This window comes from Apteryx rowi, unplaced genomic scaffold (genome assembly GCF_003343035.1).
Source record: "Apteryx rowi isolate R43461 unplaced genomic scaffold, aptRow1 scaffold_11, whole genome shotgun sequence".
Lineage (NCBI taxonomy): Eukaryota > Metazoa > Chordata > Aves > Apterygiformes > Apterygidae > Apteryx > Apteryx rowi.
The window spans coordinates 362,408-384,737 of NW_020447308.1; the positions used below are offsets into that span (position 1 = coordinate 362,408).

At 52.0% G+C, this 22,330-nt stretch overlaps 1 protein-coding gene across 6 annotated transcripts in view; it reads left to right on the forward strand.

Annotated features, from left to right (window-relative positions):
* Positions 1-22,330, forward strand: part of NTRK3 (neurotrophic receptor tyrosine kinase 3) — a 239,082-nt gene that overhangs the window by 25,477 nt on the left and 191,275 nt on the right. For all 6 annotated transcript variants that reach the window (XM_026074065.1, XM_026074089.1, XM_026074100.1 and 3 more), the window contains 2 exons: positions 17,517-17,591; positions 19,039-19,110. In XM_026074065.1, coding sequence (XP_025929850.1) covers positions 17,517-17,591; positions 19,039-19,110 — 147 coding nt within the window. The remainder of the gene's footprint in view (positions 1-17,516; positions 17,592-19,038; positions 19,111-22,330) is intronic.

The following is a 22,330-nucleotide window of genomic DNA, read 5'->3' on the forward strand; positions in this document are numbered from 1 at the left end:
AACGGCTTGTTGTGGGGCTGGCGGGTGAGGATGGAGAAGCCTGCAGAGATCTGCACTGTGCCATTAATGCAAATGTAGGAAAAACCCTGGTCTGGGAGATGAAGGCTGGGGAAAAACTTGTGTTAACATCTGTAGCCTTCTCATTGCCGAGGGTGGAACAAAGGTGTGAAATCAGTTTCATACCTAGTGGCCCACGATGTGTGCTGATGCGGTCTGGTAATGTGACACTCTGCCAGGCAGCAGAGCAGTGCATCGCTGTGCCACCATGGTAAAGTCGCTGTCCCTGCAGCAATCTCCAGCCGGGGGCAGCCCGCGGGGCTCGTTGGAGGTCGGGGCAGGAGGCTTGGCTCTGTGTCCTGGGGCTCTGGGAGCCTCCCTGCTGTCATTGCAAGGGGAGCTGCCCTGCCATCCATCACAGGGGGTGGGAGCTGGTGACAGGGCGACTGACACAACTAACCTGGATACAGATACGCTGCACAGCAGGAGCTGGGAGGGAGGATGAGGGGGGTGCACCCCGGCTGGGATCTGCTCCATTGGTGAGGTGCCACATCCTCCCCCTCTCCCTGCCTGGCGGAATGATGGGAACGAGGGTCCCATGCACTTAGCCTAGATCCAGGGTTAATGAGAGATGCGCTGACTTCTACCAGCATGGCAGTAGCACACACGGCTCTAGAAGGTTGCTTGCCATGCTGTCAGCTCCTGTGGAGAAGATGCATTTCCCACTCAGCTGGTGGAGCGTTTAAAAAAACCCAGGAAGTGACTGAGTTTCCACAGCACGTTTCAGACTCAAGGTATCTTGCAGCTCTTCGTGCATGCAGCAGGCTAGATGCTGTCTGTACAGACAGACACATCTGTCGCCCCGCAGCCTGTGATAGCTCAGGGACACTGGGAGGCTGCCGCCGCGGGAGGCGGGTGAGCACTCGGCAGGGAGGAGGGCTTGTTCCTGCTGCTGCAAGGTCTTGGACGCATGTGGACCTTGACCAAAGCTCTGTCACTAAAGGAGGATGTCCCTTTGCCTGCAAAGACCCTGTCAGTGTTTTCAGTGAAAGAATCAGCTTATGGTATAAAATCTGAATGATCTGCAGCCTCTACTATCAGATGGGAGCGGGAGGACTGGGTGCGTGAAACGGGTATGTTGGGGTGTGCACCAACCAGGTGAGACCCTGGCCTCTTTTCTAGATGGGCAAGAGTCTTGTAGTGGTGACCTGATTTTTCAACTTTCTTTGCAGTACTTGAGTGTTGTCTTGCACCTTGCTTGCTTATTAGGTTTGCTTTGGAGAAGTACAGAGAGGGTGGCAAAAAATTCCTTGGAGACGTGCATCAAATTGGTGATGGAGCCAGTGACGAAACTCAGTTTTGCTCCTGCTACTCCAGTTCTGAGCCTGCCTCCTTTGCAATGAGGGTACCACTTGGGAGACTGCATCTTGTTATCTGTTTATAACTGTCTCACCCCTTAGCTGACATGAGGATGTATTGATTTTTTTTTTTTCCTGGTTTATCCCTGGGTAAATTGTGGATCCCTGCTCTTGACTCCCAAATGGATCTTGCTTACCCATCGATATCAACTGCTGCTCAAGGGTAGGCCCTCTGCAGCTTGGCTAACCTCTAGCACAACTATTTCCTAGGTTCTGGTGTCAACTGGAAACCACAGGGAGTTTTAGATGGTGCTGCTATGCTCCACCCATACTGATGAGACTATTTCCATAGCAACTGCAGGATTTTCAAAATGGAAATAGGGGAATGATGTTTAAAAATAACCCAACCCAGCTGAAAATGGTCTTGGGCAAAAAACGTCTGCCACTGCGTGCAGTGTGAGGGGCTCCAGCAGCTCACGTTGCCTCTCATCTGAGAGAATTGCACCAGCTTAGTGTGTCTGTGTTGGACCTCGTGGCAATGCAGCCAGGCAGCCTACAGGCTGACCTGATGCTCTTGCAGCCTGAAATGAGGGAAAAATGAGCTCCTCCTTGCATGGGGTGGCTTGACAGGGCCGAGAGGGCTGCGATGCCTCCGTGAGCCGGTGTGTTGGCCATGCTTATGCTGTGCTGCCTGCCGCCAAGCACTGGTGGGAGGCTGGTGACTTCTGGGCAGGGCTCGGGCTGGTGAAGGGCAGAGCGTGTGGGGCTGTGCGGCACAGCCGTGATGTATGCTGTGCTCTGGCGCAGCTCTTGGGAGAGCCGGGGGGACACCGCAGCTGATGCGCAGGGCGATTTCCCAACCCAGCCGTATCCCCATGCTAGTTCCCTGCTGGGCAATTTCAGCAGTGCCAAGGGCTGTGTCAACTCAGATGTGGGTCTCTAATCTTCACCTGTGCCTGCCCTTCCAGAGGGACCAGAGCCCCAGGGGAGCACAGCTTCTGGCACTGGTGATGTGTTGGCTTTGGGCTCTGCTCTGGGCTCATCCTGCTTCCTTCCTGCTCTGCCTCCTGTTGCCCTGGCATTGCTGGGAGCTGCAAAAATCCCCTTTGCTCAGGAGCAAGGCCTCCAAAAGCCCTTGTGAAGGCAGAGCATCCATCTGCTTGCTGGGGGAGCGATCCCGGCAGCTCAGCCCTGCTGTCAGCCAGGGGCCCATGTTGTGCTCCTCACACGGGCAGCTCTGCGCTCGAAGGGCTCTGCTGCTTGCAGCTGGCTGGAAGGCTTTGCAGATGGGGCATCCCTCAAGTACCTCACACTGAGATGCCCTGGCAGGGAGGGAGGGAGCATTCGGGAAGGAGCTGCTGGGAGAGGTCTTGCCTTATCTTGCTCCACTGCCCTACTAAGCTGGTTAACGGAGCTTTCCCATCCTGCTCAATTTTTGGCTGAACTTGCATGTGTTTCTTTACTGCGAGCTCCCAGAGTGAATAATGGTGACACAGCACTGCTTCCCCTTGCTGCAGGGCTTTTGCCCCTATTAAACACCGGCAAACACTTGAGATGGGCCCCAGTGGACAAAAACTTGATGTATGGCATAGTGCAGACCCTAGTGCTGGTGGGGAGAGAAGGGAAGAAGGGCTGTAATGACTCTTCTGGGAGGCAGAAAGCTCTGGGGATGCAGTGCAGGGCCCGGACCTGGCACGGTGACCCAGAGTATTCTGCCCTGGATGCTGAACCAGAGCCTCAGCGTGCCGGTGGGAGAAATTGGAGAGCCTCCTGGCCCAGTGCTGCTGGGGGAGGCTGGAGAAGGGCTTCTCGCTGCCTGAAATCCCTCCCCGGATCAGCGGGAAACCCTTTCGCTCTCCCAGGCTGGGTGAGCGCTGCCGATGCCAGCTGATGCCTTTTGACACCCGCCAGCCACTGGTGCCGTGGCAGCCTTGGATGTGTCTTTATGTTGGCGGCTCCAACAGCTGAGAGGCTGCACCTCAGCTCCGACTTTCTGCCCTGGTGTCTCTGCGTCCTGCTGCCGTCAGCCCCGTCCGTCGGTCTGTCTGGCCCTGCCCCTCCTGCCCACTGTCAGCTGCATTGCCTGTCTCGCCGCCTTCTCTGACAACGCTCCAGGCTCGTGCAGTTTGCTCCAGTCGGGCTGGTACTGGGACTGTCCAGGCATCAGAGCTGCCGAGGAGGAGAAACAAAGTTTCAGTGATTCTTTCCAAAAAACTAGCTGCGAGGGCTTCCTTGGAGGATCTTCTTTCTGGCTTTGAAACTGCTCTGTGACCCTAAATGGCACCAAAAAGGAATCTGTGTCCTGCCAAATACATCGTCAAGCCAAGTGCTGAAAGAGCAGGTGCCTTTGGGAGACTGAGCCAGGCTGCCCTGCTTGTTCCCCCTTTGCAGTTACGGCTGAGCATGACCACCCTGGATTCCCCAAACGCCCCTGTAGGACTTGGTGCCTGTYAGGGTAATGCTGGCCTCTGGGAACGCTTCAGAAACAGTTTGGTACTCCCAAAAATGAGTCCTATCAGGCTTGTCTGTAGGCTCGCATCTCGGTACAAGAGGAGCCCCGTGTGTTGCTGTGGGGATGGGGCTGTGTGCGATGGAGATGGGGGCTTGCGGGCTGGGGTCGCTCATCCCAGGATGCCCYGTGACTTGTACCCCATGCGGGGGACATTCCTGTGCTACATGTCATCGCTTCCCTCTGCCGTGGACTCAAAACCTTCCATGCAGCCCTGTGTTTGCCTTCAAGCCCCAGTGGTAAAACACATCTTAAACAGCACAAGGAAATAGCATGTGTCTAGTGGGGACCCTCTTAACGAAGGGTCCATGGTGTCAGTGCTGGGGTTAATGAGTTGCTGCGTGTCGGCCGAGCTGCTGTAACTTGGTTTGTGTGCTCCTGCCATGCTCCCGGTGCAAAGCGAAGCCTGTTTGCTGAACTGCCAGCTCAGCCTGACAGCAGCATGTTCGATAGCCCAAGCTCCAGCGTTTCGCTTTGCGTTTGGCCCTGGCGAGGAGGGTGCCCGCGGGGAGCCTCGTGGGCCGGGAGCGCGGCCGCAGAAACCAGCTTTGCAGCGTGCTCTGTACCGACAACGACGGGAAGCCCTGGCTGCATGAGCGCTTGTCTGTTGTGAGGTGCTGAGTGAACGGGCTTTTTCATAATTCAGTTATGCTTTTATCTAGAGGAGTGGCAGGCTGAGCCTAGATACAAGATAGGAACCGTCCCCCATGCCGCAATTCAAATAGACTTGCTGCTTCCTTAGCTGGATGGACTCAAACAGCCCAGTTGACAGCGTCTGTGGCTGTCAGAGTGTCRTCTTGTATAACGTTTTTGCAAAACACTTTCACGTTTATATGAACAAAGTAGAGAGCTATGAAACTCTTTTAAAGTGTTTGCCTTTTTTCCCCCGCTCTCCTTTCTTTCCTACCCTGCCTCCTCCTGTCTGTCACGTTTATAGGTATGGCTGTTAGTTTTTTCTTTTAAGAGCCAGCCATCTTCCCACAAAATATCTGGAAGCCCAGGGCTCGGGGTCATCCTGTCTTCATGTATGCATCCCCCCCTCTCCTGGGAGATGCTTCTGCTCTTAAAACCTCCGCAGTAAGAGCCACCTGGCACGCGTGTCCATCACAGCAAGCGCATGCAGAAGAGGGAGATATTTTTTTCACTGCACAGTTTTGCAAGGGCTGATTGCAAACCACAGGAATCCAAACATTATCTTGACAAAAAGCCGCTAATCTCGCGCTGCTGGCTGGCAACCTGCGGTTTTGAACTCTCAGCACCAGGGTCCGGGAAGTGACACTGCTGCCTCCTGCCAGGCGTTGGGCTAGGGAAGTCGGGAAGGACCCCTTCTCATGTGTGGCATGGGTGATGGAGGAGTCTGAACCTTTTATTGCTGGCCAGGCCAGGCAGAGCTGGCTGTGATTTGCTCGTAACAGAGAGAGCAAGCCTGGGGGGTCGCGGTAGTTGGTGCAGGATAAACTGTGTATTAAGCTTGCCTGGTTCGTCTTGCCCTTCRGCTTTGCGTAGAGCAGCCCCCAGGCTGGCGAGGGAGATTTGCAGTGCCGGGAGGATAGCAGGGACCGAGGCCGGCCTCTGGGAAGTTCTCGGTCCGACCCGAGCAGCTCTGTCCTCAGCCCGGCCAAGCCGCGGGAGCGGGTGGGAGCCTGGCTGCCTTCCAGCCCAGCTGGGCATTGCTGCCCAGTTGTTTGAGCTTCATAAACATCCAAGAAGCCAAAATGCTGGTGGATCAAAGTTCAAGCTCCTTGGGAGCCGTTTAGAAAAACAAATGGTTCATGGGAGCAGAACACAAGTCCAAGAAAGATTGGCTGTCTCTCCCTGCCTCGCTCGGACAGCAGGTTTCATGGTATTTGGTGTGTGTGGGAAAGCCGGCAACTGAAATAGCCCCGATGAGCCAGGCTATGGGGGCGATGAAGGCTGCAGGGAAGTGCAGGAGGATAAAGTGGGATGGGGGGAATCAAAAGGGGAGAGAGGGAAGGGCRCAGGATTTGGCTGCTAAATGGCCATAGCCACAACTGGAGCAGAGGGACCTTCTGGCGCTTGCAGTGCACAGCTCTGAGCTTTAGTTTTTTTCACAGCTTTTAGGATGCAGGCGGAGGAGGAGGAGTGAGCTGAGAGTGGGAAGGATCAGCTGCACAGCCCAAGAACTCGCATCTAAATTTAACTAGGATTTGGGATGGGTGGAGGGAGCAGAAATCTGATGTGGATGTAAAAGCTCCCAAATTTAGACTCCTGTGGAGCCTGTGGTTTTAAAAAGAGTACTTGCGGGTTTGTGCGAGTGCGGAGGCAGCAGGTCTGAGCCAGCAGAGGCAGCAGGTCTGGGTGACGGAGCGCAGCATCCCTGGTGCTGCAGAGGGGCCGGGGAGCCGGCAGGGCTGTGCCRGGGAAGCCTGTGCAGCCCCATCCCTGGCTCTCACTTCTGCTCCTGCTGGGCTCTTGCTCCTCCCTCCCAGTTTCCACCGCAGTATATCACCCAAACAGCCAGTTTTGTGGGAGATTTTATTTTCTCCTTTCCCCCTCCATCCATTTTCCTGTCTTCAGCCACAGCATGAAGTGCAGCGCACGAACGTGGCTGCGAGCTCTCACTTCTAGCTGAGCTGCAGCAGCCGGACAGGACATTACTGAGCGTGGAGGCTGGCTTTGCTGCCAGAGCCCCCGTCTCCTGGGGTGGCTCCCCTCATCCCCAGCTCCCCCCTGCTCTGGGACACTAAGAGTTAGTCCTGCAAAGTCGAACTGTAGCGACCCCCTAGCTTTAGTAAGTCTGCTCGTCTTGCTAATGTGTGTGGGCACTGTGCTCTGCAGGGAAGAAGTGCAGCTGCCTCTGGAGCAGAGCTTGGCAGCTCCGCCTGCATGAATTTATGCATAACTCTAATTCCTGAAAAGCTCCAGAACTGTTCGGAGGTGGGAGCGCGAGGGAATCCAACCTCCAGTTTGTAGTTGCTGGGAGAGTTTAACAAGGCAGAATATGATTTCTGATGCTGATTTTGACCAGGGTGCTGGCTCCTCTATAAAATGCTCTTTGATCTTTAAACACCACAAAATGCTGCATAATGCTAGTTCTAACTGTGTAAAATATTTTGGATAAAAGCATCCTTTCCTTTGACCTGGCAGGTGCAAGGGGGCCTGGCTGTTGCCTAAAAGGGAAGTTCTTTCAGTCTCCCACTCCCCTTAAAGCACAGGGTGCTTTCTCACCTTGAGGTCTGTGCTCTATGTAAAATTCCCAGGGGAACTGTTTTTCTCCCCTTGGATCTCCCTCTCTTCCCTGTTGCACGGCTGCTTGCGATGAAGCGGGTTTACAAACAAGCGGGTTTATGGTAACGGTCCCTGGCAGGAGCATCTGCTCCGATGTCCCGCAGGTCTGCCTCTAACAGGTGGCAGCGGAAAGAGCCTCTCCTGGCACAGGGGACTGTCTTTGCACGCTGTCCTGCCTAACAGGAATGAAGTAAATGCCACTTTGGGGGGGAATATCCTCATCTCCAAGCTTGCCACCCCAAAAGGAGGGACAGATGTGTCAGGTGCTGCGGGAGGGTGAGCTCTTACTGGTGCTGGACAGATGTTTAACCCCAGGGGTGGCTGCATTCCTGCGTTTCTGTCTGTCTGTGGGACATAAGCTGCTGATTTGCGTGCTCTCCTCGCGGTGCTTGCAGAGGAGGCTGGATGAAAGCAGTGCTCGGTGCCTATCGCTGCTGCGGGCTTGGGGTGCGCTTGTGTCCTGCTGCGTGTGCCGGATGGGGCAGTGCCACGGTGTCCGGCAGGGAGCCAGGGCAGAGCCAGGAGCCCAAGCCTGTACTCAGATGAGTACAGGGGCATGGACGAGGCCGGGGCACTGTCCCCTTTCTGCTCCCTCCGCAGGTGATATTGCGGCCCTTGGTGATTTCCTTGTGAATCTTTCGCTGGTGCTCRTTTCTGATGAATGAGGTTTCTTTGGTGCCTGGATCAACTCTAAACGCCTGAAGTTCTTGCTTCAGACCCCAGGGCTGGTTCATCCTAGCACTAACTCGTTAATAGTGATGGGAAATTAAGAAGGTTATTTGTTATGATGGTGGTCGTACTGCTACCCACAGCAGTTCTTCAGCTCTGGCATCCTGCCTTATGCCTATTTCTTCCTTTCTGAAAGCAAGCAACTGGGCGTAACTCTTCCCGCACTGAAAAGCCTTGGATGTAGCATGTGATAAAGGGAACATACGGCTTCCTATCTGCTGTAGCAATCTGTCTGGGGTGGATCAAGGCAGCCTGCTGTCCTTGGGCAATGCTGAAGCCTTACCCTTGCAAGGGGTGCTGTCTGCTCCGTAAGCCGCGTACCGGATCTAGTGCGGGATGGGGAGGCTGTGCTGGGGTGAGCTGGAGGCTTGTGGAGCTCTCAGGGGAGAGCGGATAAATGCACGAGCATGGGGCAAAGCACCCTATGTATGAAAGATAGCCTCATGCCCCTCCTGCCTCTCATACTGGGAGACTAAAGCACTGGATGAGGTCTTCATCACATTGGCACTGCTCTGTGTTTTAAATGCATGTGCTTTCCCCTGCCTTTAGGAGCAGCTCCTATGTGCGCTTAGGGGTGCCAGACAGCATCATTTAATTGCAGTGCCTGGAACACTTCTGTGTGTGTGTGCTCACAGCAGAGCTTAAATCTGTCACTCAGAGGATGGTTTCTCAGGGCATCTTCCATACTAGGGTGTCTTTATACAGCAATCATGTTAGATACTGCAGCTGTAGCAGCTCTTTGCATGTAGCAATAGCTCGCAGCCAGCCTGGGGACAGGTAAGTGCTGCCTGGGTGAACGCTGGGCTCACCCCGGTTTATCCAGAAGGTATTCTGCAGGGGTTCTCGCTCTTTAAATACCTGGTGCTTGAGTAGAGCAGAAGGCAGGTTTCCCCAGGACAACTGTTGAGATGCCATATCTAGGTGGTTTTTGCATGGCTGTACCGCGCTCAAACCCTGCTGCAGATACCGTTGCCCAGCCGCAGCATGGGGGGAACTGAGGGCACTCCCTGCGGGTCCCCACTGCAGCTCCCCAGTCCCGACCTGGGGCTGCCTGTTGCACGCAAGCCCAGCCTTGGGTGCAGGAACAATTGCATGGTCCCCAGCTGGGCAACTCTCACCCTGTGGGCACCAGTTGCCTCTGGCATGTAGAGAGCTTCTGGAGGAGGAAGAGGCTTCCTCACCTCTCCATGGCTTTTGCTTTCTGGCCAGGGTGCCCAGAAACAGTGCTGAGAGAAGATCGTTGAGTTATTTGGGATACCGAACCTGAGCTCAAGTCAGGGCTTGGATGTGGTATCTGCTCTGGTTCCCAGATGGCAGGATCACAGAAAGCAGGAATCTGTGGGCAGCAGGACTGTACTTATTTAACTCGGAGGCTTGCTTTCTCACTAAAGCTCATGCAGGGTTTTTTCACAACTACAGCAGTCCGTTCCTCAGAGAGACAAGTCATCGCTAGCCAGCTCTGCCCTTAGTTTTCTTTGCCCAGCCTTTCTGGAAAGGGCCCATTTGGATCATTGGATCGGATATGGTTGGGCCCGTGGGAGGGTGACTGGGTGCATCTCCCTCGCACCCTGGGCCCGTGTGCTCCCCGCACCCACATACCTCTACATGGCCTTGGCTAACAGAGAAGATCTGTAAGTGCAAAGGGAGCCGTGCTGCAGTGCTGTTTTATGATTGTTACCTTGACAAATCACAATTACACTGTGGAGTTACGCTAATAATTATTTCTACAAAGCCATATTTGCTACCTCTCCCCCTTTTCTCTCGTGACCTTAAATTATCCTTAATGATGCAAAGTTACCTGCTGCAGGGTGACTTTTCCATGTGATTTTGGTAAAGGAAAGCCCACACTTTAAATAGGGAAAATACTGACCTCGTAAGTCTTTATTCAGGAGCACTTCCCTTTAATGCTTAGTTACCAATTCAATTTTATAACTTCCATATTGAGGGAATAAAGTCCTTCATGCCTCTGGTTAATAAATGTATGTGATAAGTGCTTTATAATACTGTGAAGGATGGCTGATTTCTTTATGGCTTGTTCACAGCCTTGCATGGTGTGCAAGCGGTGGGTGGAAGGGGATGGCAGGTCCCATGTGAACCCTCACGATGGTGGTGCTCTGCCACAGTGCTGGACTGCTGGCAAGTCTGGCACCCGGTGTGACGGCACCTGTGTTTAAATGCAGGGTTGGTTTTGGGAGAGGTAACATCAGGAGCAGGTTCCTGAGCAGCCTGTGCTGGGTGAGCAGTTGACCGACATGCTGAGAGCATTTTGGGTGCTTGGAAACAGGTAGGGCCCAGCAGGAGAGGTGGGTGCCAGCAAGCATGGCTGGCCAAGGCACAGGCTCAGTATCCCCGTGCCACAGGCACTGTCTTGCCCCCAGGACTGGCACTGGGATGGGCTGGCCCACAAGCATCGCGGTCCCTCACTCTCCTGGTGCCACGGTGCAGATAGGAGCTGCAGCCTGAGCAGTGATGAGTGCCTGTCCACCCTGGTAATGTGAGTGTTATTCGTGGTCCTCTCTGTCTGGGCATATCCTCAGTTCTGTCTCTTTGCTGGGGAAAATGGGACGTAGAGATAAAGGCAGCCTGCATTTACGGCCTCTGTAAACCTGCTGTCCAGGTGGCCTAAACACACCATGAGAAGATGCTGCTGACTCAGAGGAGGGAACAACTGTTGCTGTTCCCCCACACAAGCAGGTACCTTGGGCTCAAGCAATCCCCAAATACGACTTGATGCTGTTTGTAAGCCCTCGGGAAGAGGTTTAGGTGAGTGCAGATGTGCATTCACACAGCTGGGAAGGGCTGCTCGGGATGAGGACAGTCCTTACAGCAGGACAGCAGACCTGGGAACTGCATTAGCTGGACACAGTTTGTCCAGACCTCCTCTCCGTGCCACCTCTTGCGACACATAAGTGCGGGTGGCCACGAGGCACCCACTCCCAGCAGGGGTGAGGTCCTGGCACTGGAAAAGCCTCCTGGTTTGTAGAGCTGATGAAACGCCTTGTCACCCCTGTCGGCTGTGGGTACTACAGCTTGAGGGGGACCTGGAGCTGGGTACGGGTGCCACAAGGCCCTCTGTTGCAGCTCATTGGGTTTTGGAGAGGAAATGTATATGTGGGAGGGGGAAAGGGAAGGCAGTCACTGGATGAACCAGCGCAGAGTTTCTGGGAGGTGCCGAGGGGCTGATTCCATTGCTCTGTGTTGTTTTTGAGCTTTGGGAAGTCCTACAGGCTTTGACAGGTCATCTTGTGCTCCGTCTGTGGGCAGTCATTATGTAGCATTGCAACAGCCACCCAGATGCGGGTTTCTTACCCTTCAGGGTTCCCCATCAACGTCGGGGCACCTCTCCACCTCGGCTGTTGACTTTCCTTGCCCTCACACCTGGAGGAGGCAGGTCCTACTGGCCAAAGGTTTTAACAGATGACTTGCCTATCCCCCCTATCAAATTCATATTTGTGTGGTCTGGCGCTGGCATGCTAGGCAGTTCGTTGATAATGCTAAACTTACTGGATAATTGAAAGCTAATGCTTCTGTCTGGATCACTATGTATAATATGCCTGGATGACAAATCGGTTTTCTTGTTGCCCTACAAGAAGAGTCAAATACTCTGCTTGTTTCGTTTGTGCGTGTGCGCACGCGTGCATACTTTTGCAGCGTGTCTAAAGGAGATGTGTCATCTGCCCTGGCAGCAAATGGAGCTGAGGGTGTCCTGATGAAAAGTCCCTCTTCTCCAGTCTAGGTTAGATATAGATTTGAGTAGCACATGGTGTACACATGCTATATAATACTTGGCTCTTATTGAGTGCCTTTTTCAGCTATCGACCGCAGTACTTGAAAAGCTGGAAGAGATTAGATAAATATTATCCTTGTTGTACGAGAAGGGTGCAGGAAGGCCAGAAACATTAAGTAGCCTCAAGATAATCGCTTGGTAAACTGGCATCAGAGGCTGTTTTTTCACCTGTCCTATGTATTGGGACAAAATGAGTCCAGTTGTGTTGAAATCTGAGTGTTTTCATCTCCCTTGCTGTGTTGGCCACGGCGTGGATCAGGAGCGTGTTGAACTGCTCAGACTTGTGCCCTCTCAAAAGTGACACTGGACTGCGGTGACAAATGTCGCCCTGCACAGTGTCCATTTGGATGACTGACAGGAGCTGCCAGTCCCCCCTTCCGGTGAGTGGGGCAGGTTCCTGGTGCTCCCAAAAGTCCTGGAGTCCGACCAATAGCTAGAGCGTACGACATGGTGACCCTATCGTCAATGTGCTCTCTAATCTCTTTCTATGCCTGTGTGACGTAGGGTAGATACTTGCCTCCCTACTGGCTGCCCAGCTCCGGGATTCAGGGTGAAACGTGATGCCCACGAGCTGCAGAACTAGCAAATAAGGAGATGATCTTAGTTCATGCTTTTGCTCAGGACTCCAGCACGAAAGGAGAAGTAGGCTGGTGGGCTCCCCTGCCAACGGGGTACTGGGGCAGTGCCCATGCGGAGGTGGATCAGAGTGGCAGGGGGGAAGAGCTGCAGCGGCATGGGCTGGAGTAGCAGAGATGAGACTATTTAACACGGAGGGGGGGGAGTGCGGGCACAGGTCTAATGCAGGCTTTTGATGACAGCTGGGAAATTGTATCAGCTGAAAGTGACCTGGCAAATAGAAGTGCTCGGGTGCCCTGCTTGATCATGGGGTGGAGGAGAGCCCCTTAGCTGATGTGGCTGAGAGAGGCAGGTGTGACCTTAGGCAGAAAGTCGAGGCATTTCTAGTGCAAATAAGGAATTATTGGTGCTGTTGTACAAGTGAGACCTCTCCCAGAGATTGCTCTGTGTTTCTGGTCACTTTTCTTCAAGAAAGAGGGGTTTAAATAGGATGATGAAGAAAAGGGAGACCCAGCCCCACCTAAAGGCAAGAGGGGGCATGTGCCTGCTGTGTAGGGTCACAAGTGGGAGTGTCGGTTGTGCTAGGTCGGAAACCAAATAATCTTGGCACCAAGAGCTCTGTCTAAGCAATATGTCTGTATCACTTCTGAGACTTGATTTAGTATCTCTTCAAGGTACTTGAGACAATTTGCCTTGCACTTCGCTGCTTGGTACAGATATGCTGCCTTAGGAGAGCTGGCCTTGTATAACTTGTGAATGATAGCTGGGGAGGATTTGACTCTCACTTGTAAACACATTGCAAGGAGTCAGGAGAAATACCAGCAAAGGAAAAGAGCTGCTTAAGCTAAGACAATTTTGATGCAAGACCAAATGGGCGTAAAATGGTTGTGAGTATATTTAAGTAAGAAATGAGAAGAGCAGTGGAGTTCTGGTGCAACATTTCAGTAAAAGTAGAGAAGGCAGAGCCCTAATTAATTTTAAGGTGAAGTTTGATCAGTCTGTAAAATGTATAATATAATGTAGTGCTCTGCAGTGCAGGCAGACTGAAGGACTTGGCAGGTCCCTCCAAAAAGACATGAGGTAGGAAAAGGAAGCAAATTTAAAAACAAAACAAAAACATGCTAATGTCAGCACTTTTATCTGTTAGTGATGCAGCTCACGTGGTCTTGAGTTTAGATGGATGTGTATGTGGTGAGCACTTCATGATTCAGGAGTTGTAAAGTGTGGTATTGGCCTTGAAGCTATTGCATCTTGCAGAAGAGCTGCGTACCTTGGTAATAACTGAGGATTGCTGTAGGAATATAGAGTTAGAGAAGTTAGCGGGGAGCTAGTGAGTTACCTGCTGATTGTGTTTGTGTTTCATACCTCAAAGCCTGATTACAGAGACGTGGGCAGGGCAAGGCTGGGAGTTGTCGTGTCTGTATTTGGCACAAATGCAGAACCTGTGTTCCTCCCAGGTACAGGAACTGAGACAGAGAAGGGAAGGTCTCCATCTTCACTAGTAATAGGGAGGATGTGAGCTTTTTAGGGCAAGCAAAACCCTGGAAGGAGAAGCAGGAGAACCAGTTGACATACTGAAGGGACTTAAGTTTGTGGGGAGTCTTTTGGGTGTTGGGTTTTTGTTGTTGTTGATTGGTTCGTTTGCTTTCTTGTGCAACTGCTGCAATTTTGCAATCTCAGCTTTACCCTTTGAACTTTTGAAATAAGATGTACTTCTGTTTTGTCTTGTTCTTAAAGTGGATTCAGGTGAATCCAGGCAGTGCTAAGGCACACTATTCTCTCAAAAGCAATGTGGATACAAATAAAATGGTGTTTCAGATGCATCTTTGGGGTGCCTGTGAACCAAGACTGATTTGCCACCCCTAGGATCTAGGGTAGATTTCCTTCTAGGTTGAAAGAGTCAGATAAAAAAGGGGGAAGAGCCATTTCTGGGGATCCCTGAGAAGGGCAAGGCGGTGGAGAGACAGTTTGCTGCTTGAAAAGTGTCTGTGTAGTAGATAGGACTCCAAGGTCCCTTTCTAACCTGTGTACCTAATTCAAGATGATACTATCTCCCTCTCTATGTAAAACAGCTGCTGTGTTGTGCATCTATCCTGTACGAAAGGGTGCAGGTATTCATTTCAACAGTTGCTTCTCTTGTTGCTCCCTTTCTGGGTACTGTGTGTGTATGTTATTTAACATCCCAGAGCATATCTGGGTAGGGAAAGTCATGGGCTGCCTTTGGGAGGCTGGAGCACAGGTTGCAGAGTTGTATTTAGCCTCCTGTAATGTCACTTTTGGAATGGTTAAACCGCTGCGGAGGCACAGCCACTCTGAGACACAGGCAGTCTATGCCACTGGTATGGCTTTAATCTCCCAGCCCATAGCTGTTGTGCACCATTTTGTGGATGGAAACAGATATATTTCTTAATTTTGAGACAGGAGTGAGTGGGCCAAGAGATTTGTGCTTCTGCCAATGCATTTCAGTTCTGTCCCGTGCAACACCCCCATACCCCAGTGCTGAGTCATCAGAAAGTTTTGCTAGTGCACGTTGCTGGGAACAAGCTGAGGTCTCTTTCTACCTGTTCTAAAATGCTGCCCAAGTGGCTTTGAGTATCAGGTCAAAAATAACATTACCTTTTTTTATCAAATGCGTAATCAATAAAACAAGAGCCAATCTGGCCTCCTCCTCCTTCAGAGCTCAGGTTGCTCCATGGTTCCTGGCCGGGGACTGCTTTCTCTGCCACCAGGGCTCAATGTGGTTGCTCCAGCATGCCCTGGCAGGACCCATGGTGCCCAGCACTTGCCTCCTGCCCTTTTCTCTCTTTCTCCTGGAGGACGGTCTCATGTGAGCTGTAGGAGTTGCAGGTGGGAAATGCCTTCAGCCTGTGTTTCTAGCCTTGCCCAGTGTGGTCAGGCCAGTTTTTGAGAAGTCCCCAGTAATTCAGTCCTGTAACCTTGTGCCCCAGAACCTGATCTCGCAGTCCTGTGCTTCCTCTGAAGAGTTTCAGCGAGCTGTCGAGTCTCTTGACTGATGCCTCCCAGTCTGCGCTCTGTTCTGCAAGTGATTGCAGGAGCCATAGACATTGGCAGTGAATATGAAATTGCTTTAATAATGTCCTGTTTCTCATTCTCTCTGGGATGCAGGCAATCCAAGCTGATGAACAGGTCATTTAGGATGAACCGTAACTTACATTGTCATTCAGCAGCCAGTTGGGGTTTTATCTTGCGTCCTTACTCTAACCACTCTGGATATGTAGACAGTTATGGAACATGTGGAAAGCAGAGGTGACTCTTTTGGGCCTCTGCTTTTCTTGGATCTGGATGGCAAGAGAAGAGAAACATATTTAGTGTTTAATTTTAGTCTAGGGTTTGGATTTTTTTTTCCCCCTGTTAGATGAATGATATGTGGGATATGGTTCAAACAGGTCCATGCGCTTCTGTCTCATTAGTTCATCTGTTCTTATACACACCTTTTTCTCAAGAAACAGTGAGTGCTGGGGGAGGAATGTACAGTCCTCTTGATTGCTCTGGCAGTGGTAGAAGATTCCCCTTCCACTTACCCTTTGGACCACCATGTGACATCCTGCAACCTTCTTGCCCAGAAGTGATACAGCTCTCAGCTTTGGCTTATCACCCCAAGCCTGAATCACTGGAAACGGTTCCCCTCTCTGGGGTTGAGCCCAGGGCCAATTATTGCATTAAGGCAAATATGAGTTGGGATGCATGTGTTCCCAGAGGCTGAACTGGGCTTCTCTTCGCAGATTATCTAAGGGGACTAGCCAGATGTTTTTCCTCCTCTTGATTTTTGAGAGAGGACCACCTCCACCCACTCCCCGGAGAGGACCCTCCTGAAAACGCTTGTGCTCTCTGGTGGGGAGGTGTCTGAGTTTAGTCTGAGAGAAAGTCTGAACTGACTTTGTGCTTCATGAGGAGGACCGAGTATAGTCCTCAGCAAAAATTTGTTTCTGGAGTCAACAGCATGAAATCATGCTGGTTACTGCCTCACTGGTGGAGCTGTCAAATGCTCAGGCCTCGGGCATTAGTGTCAAATGGCTGCAGGCTCTGATGAGCTGTTGCCTGTGTCCAAGCAGAGGCCAGTCAAGAGCGTGGGACCTGCCTGGCACACCAAGCGAGACTGTCCACCACATGCCCCGGGGGAGCCCTATGTGCATAGAAAGTGTCTTCTCCAAGCATCCAGATTCAGAAAAAGCCTCTGTGCTTCGCTCAAGAAATCGGTGCAGGATCTCTGCTGCCCACCTGTCAGAAGCAGGTGCTGGTGGGAAGCAGGAAGTGGCACTGGCCACCTTCTGGTCCCTTCCTCTAGTTTTGTCAGGACAGTAGCCCAAATCCTGGGCTTCTCCTTCAGGTTCTGCAGTGCACAAAGCCTCCCATTGCTTTTAGCACTGTCACTGGTCTTTTGTGGGCCAGTTCAGCAAAGAGGCCAAAGGCTGAAAGGGCGAGGAAGACACCATGCTCCTTTTCCACCACGCAGCACTGCAGCTTGGTAGCAGAGGCCCATGGCTGCAGCAAGCTGGCTGTGTGGCTGACAGCGTTGCTCCTATGCTGTTGATAAACAGGGGACACCGTTCTCTGGGGCTGTCAATCTGTCACCTTTCCCCAGCTCTAATATTTACTGAATAACGATCCTGCAGTGACAGATCTATTTCTGTTTTCATTCTCTATAACATACCTGCCAGAACGCCCCGGGCGACTGAAGAATTTATAATAAAGACACAGTTTCCAAACTAAGTCTGGCACTTTCCTGCCAGCAGCACACCCAGCCAGCAAAGACTAGGACCTGTTTGGCCACCCTACTAAGAGTCTGGATAAATATATGTCTCCCCCCTCTCCCCCCCACTTAGGCCCCGTGTTTTTGTTGAGAGGCTTTATTTACGTTCTCTCCTTTTGCATGAGCTGTCTCAGTCATGTCTGTAGTTTACCAGTGTGCACAGTGAGGTCCAGAGAAGGGAAATGATTTAGCCAAGGACATGCGATGCATCGGTTGCATGTTCCATGCTAGAAACTCTGGATAAAGCCATATTATTTGCCTTTCCCAGAGTGCTGGGAAAACAGAATAAAAAGCAGCATGCGAAACTGCTTGTTTTGGCAGTATGATACATACCATATGTGTCTGGGGATGTGGATGCTGAAGCCTGAGCAGGTCCAATCCCCAGATCTCTCCTGTGTTACAAGGCTTTGGCTAAAGCAAGATGGGAAGAGATGTGGAGCAGGGCAGTAGGGTACAAAGAGCTCTCTGCATGCTGTTCCCTGCATGGGCAGAGCAATCACCTGGTTGTGCCACTGTTGAGTCTTTCCTTCCTCTCCACAGACACATAGAGAACTGGAAGAACTTGCAGACGCTGAACGCCGTAGACATGGAGCTGTACACGGGACTCCAGAGGCTGTAAGTATGTTGCGCGTTTTGGGGAGGAGAACGGCACTGGGCAGCCGCTTCCTTCCCAAGCAGAAGGCTCCACCAGAGAGCTGCTGCTCCCTTCTGTCTGTTGTCTCCACCCTGTGATGTTTGGAGCCTGCTAGTTGTTGACTCCACAATATTTTTCTGCGAGACTTCACAAAATGGAGATGAAGTGCTTTTTGGTCCTTGCTGGATCCGTGAGAAGAAAGATTGCTAGCTCTTGACAGCTCTGTCAGCATACATCAGCCCTGACCTCTCTTCTCCCTGCTATTCTGGTTCTGGGCTTGTGCATTGTTCTGACTCATTTCAGCCCTACAATGCGAAATTCCAGCTGTCTTTATCAATCCTTCAGCGTTGGGCTGTTGAGTCTCCTTTACTGCAGTTGCCATCGCAGTAGTGTTGTGCAATAAGGAAATAGTGTCTCCTCACACAGCCCTCAAAGCACTGGGAGAAAGCAACTCTGCATGTTGCAGATGGGGAAACTGGGGTTCGCAAGAGCGAGTGGTTTTCCAGCCCCTTGGGCAGCCTGGCCGAGCATGGGGCACGACCCACACCTCGTAATTTCCCCCTCCCGCACTGCAAACAGCCCTGCGCCTGCCCGCAGCTGTGCCCTGCTGGGTGCCCTTCGTACAAGACGTGCAGCATTGCTTAGGGTTAATTTGAGACTCTCCTAATGTGTTTCACTGGGAACTTTACATTAGCTACCATTTGACCGCAGGCCAGAGGAGAGGTGTATACTGCTGAGCATTCGGTAACTGAACCCCAGCGAGCTGTGCACTTAACGCATCCACTCTGTAAGCAGGCTGACTGCTCCTTCTCATCTAACCTAAAAAGCAGCAATGGAGTTGGGCGCATTTTTGTCTGTAGCAGATATTAATAAACCATGGTTATAGTGCTGATGCAGCTTCTCCAAACAGAGAAAGATGGATGGAAAGAGAATCCCTCTTCAATACCCATATCGCCCTACACAAAATGTTCACCCCTCCTTATCAGGGCTTCAAGCAGAGGGGTTTTCTCTTGGGATGAAGCATGTTGGGTGTTCCCCAGGGCTGCACACCCTCATCGTAACCCCGCAGAAGAGCTGGGCCTGGGGAGCAAGGGGGTGAGAGGACCAGGGCTGGGGGTGCAGGGCTGTGTTTGCTGCAGGGCAGGTGGTGTGGCACGCCTCCACGGTGTGCTGGTGGGGACCTTGCCCTGCAGCTACCCGCACTGAGCCTCTTCTATCACCTATCAGTGGAACTGAAAAGATAAATTTCCTCTTTGCTTGTAACTCATAAGGGCTGTCTGAGGTAAGATCTGCCTCCCTTTGGACTTGAGGACTCCCAGAGCTGATTGCAGTTTTTGGGGCATGGCCTCCAGAGTTCAGTGCAGGAGGTTGAGTGTAAAGCAGTGTTCAGCCTTGACCCCATCACTGTCCTTTCAAATCTCTTTCCAGGACAATCAAGAACTCAGGGCTACGAAACATCCAGCCGCGGGCGTTTGCAAAGAACCCTCACCTGCGCTACATGTGAGTTGAACCAGTTCCTGTCTCCTCTTCCCTGCCTTCTGCTCCCTGGTCTTTCTGATCCCCTTGGAAGAGCCGTCTCCGAAGCATTGCTCCATTGGGAGAGCGATGGGGAGGGAAGGGGAGGTGTGAAAGGAGAAGGGGAGCGAGAGCTGGTGATTAAGGAGGGGAGGAGAAGTGAAGATGCCAGGAAGTGAAAGGGGCTCTGATGTAGGGATGGGGGAGGCAAGAGCCCCGACTGGCTCTCCTGCTGGGCTGTTGACAGATTTAGGTGTCTAATCACTGGGCCAGCTCTGATGGCCCCTCTAACGAGCACTGGCAGCATTAGCAGCCTTGCAGCTGGGGCAAGCTTCCCTTTCTGCCAAGGTCAGTGGCTGCAAGCTGCACACGGCCTGAGCCTGCCCTGCTCATTAGCTTTTCACCAATGGGGGATTTCCAGCACAAATCTCTCTCTTTTGGGCACGTGGCTGACAGCCGTACTCCTAATTATTGACCCTTTAAACCGGCATCTGCAGTGGGTCTGGTGTTGGGCTGCTTTGTGCCGGGGATTGCTGGAGTGCCGGCACAGCAGGATGTGATCGGGCAGGGGAACTGATGCTCCTGAGTGTGGCTCAAGGAGAGGACAAGTCCTTGCACAAACATCCACTGTTGCTGGTCCCGGAGCACGGTGTTTCAGGGAATTTCTGTGTGCTTGAGGCTGAGAAGGCTGATTTCTTCTCCGGGTGTTTGTTTATTTTTCCCAAGGCAGTAAGTGGCTGTCTGAATTGCTGGTGAGTATGCAAGGCACTTCACGGCCTTGAGACGTCTCATCCAAGTGACTGCGCCTGAGGTCAAACCCTTCTCGGCTTTGGTGTGGAAATGGGACTGGCGAGAGGCCTCAGGCCTTGGGAGTGAGCTGATAGGCTGGATGGAGGGTGTACGTTTCCCCACTTTTTACAAACTGGTGCTAGTGGCTTCTGCCATGGAAAACAATAGTAAAATCCTTTTTTTTAAAAAAAAAAAGCCTCCATTTGACTCTGCAGACCCCTGTGTCCATCAATACGGTCATGTTACTGGTGAAGGGAGATATATCCTGCTCTGCAGGTTGCATCTATTTGTCTTTTGATGTCTGCTCAGAGATGATGTGAACTGAAAACCCCAAAAGCTTCCTTTTTGGAAAACCAGTTGCAGTTGCTAAGTGACGGTAAAGTACTTGCTAAATAGGAGATCTTCAGTACCAAAGGGCATGAATAGTTAAGGACATTGTGAACAAACACAGGGCCTTTTTGAGTTTAAAGAAGGGCGTATTTTGTTATAATAAAACCTCCTTAACGCTGACCACTGGGATTTTCCTGATTTCTGTTTTTTATTATTTTGATTTGTGGTATTTATTTTTTATTTTTGTATCTGTTTGTTACTGGGAAACGCTGTCTCTGAATACCTCTCCCAATTGATTTTTTTTAGGGGGTTGTTTTGTCAGTTGTGTGCAGTTGCTGTTTATGTATATAAAAGATAAAGTGAAAACCACTGATTTCTAATAACATTAGTCTGGGTATTCTAATAGTTTAGAAGGCCACATATGCACGTTTTGAGTCTGAGTGTGTATTGTTAATGTGTATACGTGCAATTGTTGCTGCTTTTTCAGATAGCTTTTGTTTTTGTCATTTGAGATTACTTTTGAGATTGGAAAAAAAACATATCCATCTTGTGTCAAGAGTTAAGGTTGGTATGTTGTGATGAAATATGTGTTTGTTTACTGCTTGGGCCATGTAAGATTTATCATGTTCTTAACATCTTTCTTTCCTTGCCTTTTGAAGCTTGAGGCAAGTAGCTGTATTATCCAGTTAGTGTCTGCCAGTGGGTTTTGATGCCGTTTCTGGGATCCGGTGCCACAGCCTTGGTCTGTGGCTGTCGGCAGGGTGGCTGTGAGGCCACCGCTCAGCTCCGATGTCTGGCCGCGTGACATGGCAAGGGCCCTGGGGATGGAGCCCTCTGCGCCTGGCCCCACGGTGCCAGCAGCTCTGCGCGCTCCCCTCTTGAGCCCCCCTGTCATTGCTATAGGGGCTCGGTCCCGATGGGCCGTTGGCAATGCAAGGAAGCGCCAGGCAGTGGTGTGTCCACGGTGGGCTGGCGACGCCGAAACTGTCTGGAGTGCAGCTACGGCAGAGGGTTTGATGCCGGCTCAGCAGAGACGAGGAAGGAGCTGGAGGCCACACGTGCTTGCAGCTTGGTGGTTGCTGGTGCCGGAGCCAGCCTGCTCCCGGCTGATGCTGCTGCCGTCGTTATGCCAGGCACCGAGATTCGGACTGCACCTCGGTGCTCTGCTCCTTTCTGTGTGAAGGCTTCAAGTTCATAACTTGGAAATTCCTCAGGATGGAGGACAGGAGATGTGTGGGGCAGGACTGGAATTGGTGCCCAGTTGTCACAGGATCGGGGCTGCATGTCACTTAGGCAGCCCAAATGATCCCCTTGCTCCAGGCCTCCTGCGGCTCCCACATCTTTGCTGGGGAGATTGGTTGCTCCTCGGCCTTTGAGCAGCCTCGCAGGCATCTGGTGCCACTCCAGAGTCTCCTGCAGAGAGAGCAGGTCCATGGGACTGTGCCAGCACAGCCGGGTGTCTTCTCTGCTGCTCTCTGGCCGCTGCCTCAGAAGGGGCTCGGCTTGCTGAGGGTCTGACATTTTCTGCAGCCGCCGTACATAGGAGCTGGGGATAAAAGGATTAATGGAAATGTCACTCTGCTCTAAATCTTGGGCTGCTGTAACTGGGTACAGTAGCTGACAAGAACAAGGGATACTGCCCCCATCCCCTTGCAGTAGAACTGGCTGCTGATAGCTGCAGCTGGAGGGATGCAGGAGCAGGACTGGGGCTGGCTCATGGTGTGCTTACGGCTAATTAAGTTACCACTGCGAGAGGCAACGCAGGCACCCATTGCCCGGATTTTGCTTCCCCTTTGCTGGGTGTTTGGATGGTTGCAGATGGAGTCCAGTCAGCAAGCAGCAGATGTGCCTAAGAAATGATGGGGGGCTTCATCACTGGGGTACTGACGCAGGGTGGTGGGGACCCCAGACTGGGCCTTCCTTGGGTGCTGCGAGCTGGCTCCGAGGAGCAGCAGCCATTTTCTGGCTGAAGCTTGTGTACAGATTATGAGGACTCAACTGCTGTTTTTTCTCCCTCCCCATTCTAGGTTAAATCCCAAACCGCTGATGAAGTGACAACCCCCCCCAGCCCTTCCCCCAGTGCCTT